The sequence below is a fragment of the Saccostrea echinata genome, unplaced genomic scaffold (genome assembly GCF_033153115.1).
Source record: "Saccostrea echinata isolate AGI-Se365-2 ecotype Australia unplaced genomic scaffold, CSIRO_AGI_Sech_v1 ptg000020l, whole genome shotgun sequence".
Classification (NCBI taxonomy): domain Eukaryota; kingdom Metazoa; phylum Mollusca; class Bivalvia; order Ostreida; family Ostreidae; genus Saccostrea; species Saccostrea echinata.
In genome coordinates, this window is record NW_026889769.1 from 1564075 (window position 1) to 1574107 (window position 10033).

At 34.1% G+C, this 10033-nt stretch overlaps 2 protein-coding genes across 2 annotated transcripts in view; one reads left to right on the forward strand and one right to left on the reverse strand.

Annotated features, from left to right (window-relative positions):
* Positions 1-10033, forward strand: part of LOC133189888 (S-phase kinase-associated protein 1) — a 50372-nt gene that overhangs the window by 17982 nt on the left and 22357 nt on the right. The window lies entirely within an intron of this gene.
* Positions 901-9722, reverse strand: LOC133190042 (GTP-binding protein 10-like). Its single transcript, XM_061325511.1, has 8 exons — positions 9443-9722; positions 8090-8280; positions 7894-7982; positions 7609-7753; positions 7398-7474; positions 3878-4116; positions 3372-3495; positions 901-1553 (listed from the first exon to the last, which is right to left on the reverse strand). Exons 1-8 carry the CDS (start codon positions 9689-9691, stop codon positions 1336-1338), a joined length of 1332 nt encoding a protein of 443 aa, XP_061181495.1. The 5' UTR covers positions 9692-9722; the 3' UTR covers positions 901-1335.

Here is a 10033-nt window from a genome sequence, read left to right on the forward strand (position 1 = left end):
ATGAACCTACACACTACCAGTGTTTGTTTGTATGTTGTTTAATGTTCCTCTCAAGAATTTTTCACTCATATGGAGATGCCACGACTTGCCGGTGTAGGGCTGCAAATTTATACCTATGCTCAGCACTCAGGGCCATTGAGCAGTGAGGGATCTTTTTCATGCCAACACCTATGAAAACGGGACCTCGGTTTATACAGTCTCATCTGAAGGACTGGTCTCCAGTCCCGCAGTGGATTCGAACCCGCGACGTAAGGATCAACTCCTTACTCTGCGACTCTAGAGCATACGCTCTAACCACTGCGCCATGCGGGTGACCACACTTCCAGTGTGCATCCCTTGATGTATCATCTCTGCATGTTTGGCCACCAGGGCCTTTAATTATTTTAACATAATTTAACTGGTTTATCATCTGAAAAATGTTTGTCAGATCCCGCATCTGAAGCAAGGCTGTGCATCCCTAGATATATCATCAATGCAAGTTTGGTCACCATAGTGCTTATAGTTTCATCAGAATGATTTATGCTCCCAAAAACTGCTTGAAAAATTTCACCTGCTCAAAAACTTTTTACATGCTTCAAAAACGTTAACCAGCTCAAAAATTTTAACCTGCTCAAAAACATTAAGTTAAAACTTGGCCATTCTTTAGCTGAAAATGCAGCATCTGAAACCTGACTTGTACAATGAAACATAGATTCATCATCCATACATCTCTGTTCAATATAGCTAGGGCATACAAGGGCATACAAGTATTTGGAAAGAAATCTGCACTAAAAACTTTGAACTGGGACACCAACATTAATTGACACCAATGCCATAAGCTCCTACAACTCCACTAAGGTGAGCTAAAAATGGACAAGAAATTTAAACTGTTACAAATATTTATTCATTATTTACCTCTGAATTACTATTGCCAGTTCCATTACTTACAAATTCCATATCAAACACTTAAATTTATAGAGACAAATTGCAATCAAGAATGCTTACTAGGGGTGAATTTTACAAGTACCCGGTACATGTATACTACTTTGCTTGTAGCAATAATTGTGCTCATACTTTTTATTTTATTGTACCCATGACTGACCATGTAAAAATATACACTTTATTGTTCCTCAAATCTGTAAGTAAACATTTGAAATGAAGAAAAATCAGCTTCCCTAATGCATCAATAGTGCTACATGTACTTATGTAACAAGTCCATATTCAGAATGTGTGTATTACTGGTAGTTTTGTTGGTGGAGCTTGTTATTGCTTCGTAAAAGGTCACACTAAACACCCGTGATATTTAGTGCACATCTCCCCCACCCCTATCTCTCATTCATGTATAATGATTGAGTACTAAATATCTTTATTTATTTTTCTGTGTTCAGTTAGAGCATGCTCCCATTTTTCGAGAGGATATTCAAGATTTTCAGCAAAATGAGTGTCTAGTATTTGTCGCAGTTTCAGTTTAGTTTGGATAATATTTGTTCCTTCTTTAGTTGAAATAGTGAAAATGTCCTCAAACTTTATCAATTTATCTGGCTGTAGCTCCTCTGGAAAGTTTGAAATGTTTTCTGAAAATAAAACAAAATCTGTTTAGTAGGAGCAAAGTTGAAAAGTAAATGAAAACACAAATAAATGGGAGTCTTTGTAAATATATGATGGAGATTTAAAGGTTTATTATGAGAATGATTCTACTCCAATACCTTTATGCTCTAAACATGAAGAATTGTTCATTTTCATGCAAAGAAAATTCTTAATCAATAGTTGCAAATTTCATGAGCATTTAATTCTAGTATTAAGAGAATTAAAATTCACAGTTTCTTTGCTCAAAATCAGCAAATTCACTGAGTTTTTTTTCTTCCTCATGTTGGTTAAAGGTTAATTGTGTTGAGACATTTACAGAAGGCCATACACTTATATACAGTATGTCACATTGTTTTAAATTTGACAACTCATAGAATAAACCATATCTAATGTATAGATCTAATTATTATAGGGTTTTCAAAAGTCATTCTTATACACTTTAAACTTTATTACTTTCTGGCAAACCTTACGTCATTACAAACCACACACTTATAGAGCTAACATTTTTTTTTGGGGGGGGGGGGGTTCAAATACTTGAATCTACATGACATGACAATATTTGCATATTAATATCACTAATCATGGCCCTACTGTTCCTGAAAGGAAATTTTTGTAAGATTGTTTCCTGTATATTCCCTTGTAAAAATTTGACACCATATTGTGCCCCACCCTATCCTCCTGGGGTATGATTTGAATAAACTATAATCTGCACTACATGAGGATGCTTGCATATTTATACAACTAATCATGGTTCTGCTATACTTGAGAAGAAGATTAAGACATGTTTTTCTATATATTCCCATGAAAAACTTTGATACCCTATTGTCCCATGGAGGCCATGATTTGAACAAATTTGAATCTACACTAACTGGTATGCTTGCATATAAATATAACTCCTTCTGTTCTTAAGAAGAAAATTTTTAAAGACAATTCCTATATATTCCCTTGTAAACCTTTAATCCCATATTTAATCCCCTATCTGGATTGGGACACCCTACCCCCTTGGGCATAGATTTGAACAAACTTCGATCTGCACTACCTGGGGATGCTTGATTATTAATATCACTGATGGTGTTGTCAATAAATAAATTGAATATCACTAATCATAGTCCTGTTGTTCTTGAGAAGATTTTTTCCTGTATATCACTGATCTCCTTTTGTGGCCCTGCCCTATCCCGGGGGTCATGATTTGAACAAACTTGAATCTTTGAATCTACACTATGTAATGAAGCTTTTACTTAAGTTTCATCTTTTCTGGCCCAGTGGTTCTTGAGAAGAGGATTTTTAAAAGATGCCATAAAATTTTCAATAATTCTTAATAATTCTTAATTGTCTTCCCTTGAATGAGAGCATGGCCCTTCATTTGAACAAATTTGAATCCCCTTCATTCTAAGATTTTCTATGCCAAGTTTGGTTGAAAGTGGTTCTGAAATTGTGAAAAGTTTAAGACAATGACTACAACAACAACAGATAACAGGCAAATTTTGATCAGAAAAGCTCACTTGAGCCTTTGGCTCAGGTGATCTAAAACCTCAGCTATTTAGACAAATGAAGTTTGTAGAATATTTTGATGTGACAACTTTATACATGAACATTGGAGTATAAGACTGCTTAGAGAATCAAAAAAGCTTCATTAATTTGGAAATTCTTACCCTTCATTTCTTTTACAAAAGTACATATCATGTAGTAACAAAATTGTGACAGAAATTTGTACATTACAAACATACATTTTAATCAATTTGTTAAGTTTGGAAATTAATAAAATAATTCATAGATAAAGTAATATAACAAATATTTAACCATACCTGGTAAACTCTTCACTCTTTCTATAATGTCTTTCACTATTGATCCATCAGTATCACAGTCTATTTTATTCAGTGCTAAAACTGCTGGCTTCTCAACCAAGTGACGTTTAAATAGTTCTACTTCCTATTCAAAAGAAAGGTGCTGAATTAAAAAATCTTTGCCTCACACTTGCATATATTTGTACAATAACTATCATGTATAAAATTGGAAATCAAGCCCAGATCAAGTAAAGAAAATGGATAACTCTATCGGAAAGCAATACTGGTAACAGTAAAACACTCTTACTGCAAAGTGCTAGGAACAAACAATTTTGATTGTTATAAACAAAGTTTGGTATATTTGTTTAGTTCATTATATGTTTAAAACTACAGGGAATGAAAATCTTTTCACTATAAGGGTGAATTCATCACAAGTGTGTTTGCTGTAACTGTGTTTTACAAAGGAAAAAAATCATACCTATAAAGTTTGTTGATCCCCCCCAAAAAATAATGAAATAATCAAATACCCTGTTTAAAATCAGTATAGTTTCAATAGGATCACGGAATGGAAAATTGGGATTCAGCTGAAATCCATTGATGTCGACAAGGAATAAGAGAAGTTTGGTGCGCTCAATGTGTTTAAGGAATCTATGTCCCATTCCGATATTGTCCCAGGCTCCCTCGATAAGACCTGGAAGATCTGCCACTGCAATCTTTCTTCCATCATGATAATCCATCCAAGCAATCCTTGGTGAAATTGTTGTGACTGAAACCACAAGTGCATTAATGTTATTCAATAGCATAAATCTGAAATGATTGTGTAAAAATTTAGAAATAGAAGAAACTGAAATATACAGATCATCTTGCAGAACTTAAAGGATTTCTTTGGTTGAAGAAAAGGTAAAAGTCTATAGATAAATTATAATTCTTGGAAAAATAAGGTCAAGGTAATGGGGTCAATCATAGTACATATATTTCGAAGTCTTGTCACAGGTAATATACATGTGAAATATGAAAGACCAATCTTTTCTCATTCAAAAGTTATGACCAAGGTTAAAGTTTCTGTGACAGACAGACAGACTAACAGATGAATGAGATTTATGTCCCCTTGCTTTTGTGAAGGTGGGGGACAAAAATGAATAACATTTCAAATTGATCCTTTTTATTAATTTTAATCTTTTTCATTACTGGATATTAATAAGACATACACATAGAGACCATTTATTTTGGTGAGACAATAAGGCTATAACATGAATATAAGCCAAGAACCAGAAGTCTCTGATGAGACTGTAGCTCTACTGGTCTGTACATATACATGTAACAAAGAAAAAGTAGCACTTGGATTCGAAACTTTGCAACATGCAGCAATGAATAGAATTATATATCTTCATATAGTCTACTTGTGTGCCAAGTTAAATTGAAATCAAATAAAAACTGAAGGAGGAGTAGCGTTTTAAAATAAATTCACAGAAATTTCTATTTTTAGTAACCATGGCAACATCTTTCATCGAAATAAAAAAACTGATGCTTTGAATTATGTATCATAGTGTAGTCTACTTGTGTGCCAAGTTATATTGAAACCAGACCAAAACTGTAGGAGGGATTTCATTTTGAAGGAATTTCACAGAAATTTCTATTTTTAGTAACCATGGCAACATCATTCATAGAAGTCAAAAACCAATGCACTAAATTATGTATCTTAGTGTAGTCTACTCATGTGCCAAGTTATATTGAAACCAGACCAAAACTGTAGGAGGAGTAGCATTTTAAAGGAATTTCACAGAAATTTCTATTTTTAGTAACCATGGCAACACTGCTCATCCAAATCAAAAACCGATGCACTAAATTATGAATCTTAATAGAGGCTACTTGTATGCCAAATCACATTGAAAACAGACCAAAACTGTAGTAGGAGTAGTGTTTTAAAGGAATTTCACAGAAATTTCTATTTTCAGTAACCATGGCAACACCGCTCATCCAAATCAAAAACCGATGCACTAGATTATGTATCTTGTGTAGTCTACTCGTGTGCCAAGTTATATTGAAATCAGACCAAAACTGTAGGAGGAGTAGGGTTTTAAAGGAATTTCACAGAAATTTTTATTTTTAGTAACCATGGCAACACCGCTCATCCAAATCAAAAACCAATGCACTAGATTATGTATCTTAGTGTAGTCTACTTGTGTGCCAAGTTATATTGAAATCAGACCAAAACTGTATGAGGAGTAGGGTTTTAAAGGAGTTTCACAGAAATTTCTATTTTTAGTAACCATGGCAACACCGCTCATCCAAATTAAAAACCGATGCACTAGATTATGTATCTTAGTGTAGTCTACTTGTGTGCCAAGTTATATTGAAATCAGACCAAAACTGTATGAGGAGTAGGGTTTTAAAGGAATTTCACAGAAATTTCTATTTTTAGTAACCATGGCAACACCACTCATCCAAATCAAAAACGATGCACTAGATTATGTATCTTGTGTAGTCTACTCGTGTGCCAAGTTATATTGAAACCAGACCAAAACTGTAGGAGGAGTAGCATTTTAAAGGAATTTCACAGAAATTTCTATTTTTAGTAACCATGGCAACACCACTCATCCAAATCAAAAACCGATGCACTTAATTATGAATCTTAATAGAGTCTACTTGTATGCCAAATCACATTGAAATCAGACCAAAACTGTAGTAGGAGTAGCGATTTTAAAGGAATTTCACAGAAATTTCTATTTTTAGTAACCATGGCAACACCGCTCATCCAAATTAAAAACCGATGCACTAGATTATGTATCTTAGTGTAGTCTACTTGTGTGCCAAGTTATATTGAAATCAGACCAAAACTGTATGAGGAGTAGGGTTTTAAAGGAATTTCACAGAAATTTCTATTTTTAGTAACCATGGCAACACCGCTCATCCAAATCAAAAACCGATGCACTAAATTATGTATCTTAGTGTAGTCTACTTGTGTGCCAAGTTATATTGAAATCAGACCAAAACTGTATGAGGAGTAGGGTTTTAAAGGAATTTCACAGAAATTTCTATTTTTAGTAACCATGGCAACACCGCTCATCCAAATCAAAAACCGATGCACTAAATTATGTATCTTAGTGTAGTCTACTTGTGTGCCAAGTTATATTGAAATCAGACCAAAACTGTATGAGGAGTAGGGTTTTAAAGGAATTTCACAGAAATTTCTATTTTTAGTAACCATGGCAACACCGCTCATCCAAATCAAAAACCGATGCACTAAATTATGAATCTTAGTGTAGTCTACCTGTGTGCCAAGTTATATTGAAATCAGACCAAAACTGTATGAGGAGTAGGGTTTTAAAGGAATTTCACAGAAATTTCTATTTTTAGTAACCATGGCAACACCGCTCATCCAAATCAAAAACCGATGCACTAAATTATGAATCTTAGTGTAGTCTACCTGTGTGCCAAGTTATATTGAAATCAGACCAAAACTGTAGGAGGAGTAGCATTTTGAAAAATTGTTTACAGACAGACGGACAGACAGACAGACAGACAGACAGACAGACAGACAGACGGACGGACGACGGACACCTTACTATCGCATAAGCTCTTCTGGTCTCTGACCAGTAGAGCTAAAAACATGAGCTAAATATGTCTAAAAAAAAAAAATGATTAGCTCTGCAGCTCTTTAAGGCTACATAAAGAGACGGGCCTAATATATACAGGAAATGTTTATTGTGTCATCACAAAAAAAAAACAAGTCCTCATGATACATGACTACATGTACCAGAATATGAAATAATACGCAATCTCATTCGAAAGTTATCACCAATGTTAATCTTTTCTGAAAAATAAGTCAAACTTCAAGTTCAAGATCACAGGGTCAAAAATCATAACACATTTGGAAAGGTCTTTATAGTATTCCTTAATAGTGCTGCATCATATAAAACCAATATTATAGTCTATATTCACCTTTTGCTTGATAATCATGCAACTTTATTTATATGGAAGAAAATCTTACTTGAAAATGGCTATCATTATAGATTTAGAGAAAAATCCAAATACTTGAATTCTTACATGGATAATCTGCAATTTTCCAACCACCTGATGGAGTTACTGCTGACCCAAAGGTAGATTTCCCAGCATTTGGAAATCTAAAATATGGATGCAGTTTTCCTTCAATGATATTTTCAAAATTAAGACTGAATTTCTCAGTAATATTCTGATTCCATTTCAAGTTAAAAATTTAACACAATCATTAAAACAATCTCCATTATGTTTCACTTACCCCACGAGTCCAATGTCAGCGATCAGCTTGAGATTTAAATCCACAGTCTTTGCTTCTCCCTTTGCCCCTTCAAACCCATTTGAGGGGTTTCCCCCTGATCCACCTTTGGCTACAACAAATTCCTTGCCCTCTTCATCCAAATCACCTAATTATTGAAATCAATAATTCTGATAACAACTAATTCACAGCAAATATTATGTTTAAAATCAAATTGGAGTCATATTAAGTTAAACTCTTCTTAAATGACAGCAATCTCTGAAAAAATGAATAAAAAACAACTCCTACCAATTATTCTACTTCCTGATTCAATTGTTATTCCCATTGGTACTTCTACAATGAGATCCTCTCCTTTCTCTCCCAACAAAGCAAGTTTTCTGCAATTAGATAAAATAATTCTGATGCAGACTTAGCAGAAAACCATCTAAGAAGATGAAATAGGTTAATTTTCTGAATACATGTACATGATAATCACAACACTCACTTGCACGGTTTCCCATCTGGAGCTTTGAATCTCTGTTGTGGATATTTAGATTTGATATCTTGCAAAGATGCTGTTTTTGAGGCTTTGACAATGACACTTCCACCGTCCCCTCCAATTCCCCCATACCGAGACAAACCGTGACCCCCAGTACCTCCTCGCATAAACACATGTAGTCTGTCCATCAGGAAATTCTGTTAAAGAAATTAATCAAATGTATATTACTATTGAATACTTGCCTGCAAACATAGAACTACTGAAGAATAAATGGTATGAATGAAAAAGATAGACTTTTCTTTTTTAGAGATTCATCATGATATCATAATATTCAATTTCAATTTTGCATTTTAAGCAATAAATTACATGTGCACTTGAAGAAGGAAAGCTCCTAATTTTGCATTCATTTAATTTTAAAGTTGAACCTTATTTTAAAAGTGGTACTAAAACATCTTATGATATAAAATATTATGCTCTCATCCATTATATCCATCACCACCTGTCATGAACCACAGAGCAACCAAATGAACAGGAGATGACTGCCTATGGTTCAAACAAACTTATTTACAGATCAGTGAAATGATAAGTGGATTTAGGTAGCATGAAGATTTATAAACAATAATATGTTGACGGTGCGACCGTTAGGGCAAACACAGGTACCTTTCAGCTTTAATTTAGATCGGGCTTGTCAAACCGCACGTGATATTTGCTACATCGAGACTCTGACGTCATAGGATGTCGTATGTATGTTGCATTACCAAAACGGAGTCTGATCAGTGCTAATTTTTGTCAAGAACATTTTGATCTACTATTTCTCTGCTATATATCCATTATTTCAAGGTGGTTTTATTTTTTGTTGAGCTACCGTGAGAACGTAATTTGTGATGAGATGCAATTTGCTAAGCATTATGGGACCACAGGTAACTGTGGAAAAAAATCATTTGGATCAATGTGCAAAGTCCGAATTTTCTCTTCACCCAGGCATTGCTTTAAGAACTCGCAGTGACGAGCGGCTCTTCGCACTGCTCGCTGCGCTCACTATAAATTTCAGTCAAACTAGATTTAATTTATGTGCTCTACCAAGGTTGTGACCATTGTCCATATGAAACTGTCATGGTAAAGCAATCGTAACTAGATTTAAAATCTAGATTCCCAAAACTGTGCACATAAAATGATCAATAGATTATAACATGATTTTTTGTACTACAAAATTTAATACACACCAAGTATTTCAGTTGAATCCTGCTTAGTGCTTATTGAGGTTAAGATTTTAAAAAATGCATGAAAAAGCTATAAAGATCCAAGAAAATTTTACTTCTGTTTATCTAGATGTATTCATAAATCGTTCCAAATTAGTACCTTTTTCCTTGTTGTGCTCACTTTCCTGTCGCCCTTCTCCTCTTCGTCGTCTTCCACATCACGAGTCTCTTTTGGATTTTGTGACAACATTTGAGGTTTTGTAATTTTTTTCGAAAATTTCTTATTAAATTTTCTCCTACCATACTGACTTGCATTACATGCTTGGTATTCAGACAAACAAATAAGCTTTTTGGATAACAACCGATTAGCTTGTGAAATTGCAATCATGAATGTCAAGGGGGCTGCCATTGCAATTAACTTTTATTCCTCCACACATAAGAGTTCCAAATCAGCAGCTCCTCACGGCACGTCGATTTACCCAAATGGACCCAAATGGAACCCAAATGGACCCAAATGGAAACAAATGGACCCAAATGGAACCCAAATGGACCCAAATGGAAATCAAAATGGACCCAAAGGGAAATCAAATGGACCCAAATGGAAATCGAAGGGAATATTAAATATATATTATCGTATTATCAAGTTGTTACTTATTTAAAATGATGAAAATAATGAACTTACAAATGGAGAATATTAATTATTCATCTCTAATATTGTATTTTAGAATACGAATTAAATTTCTTTAGTATT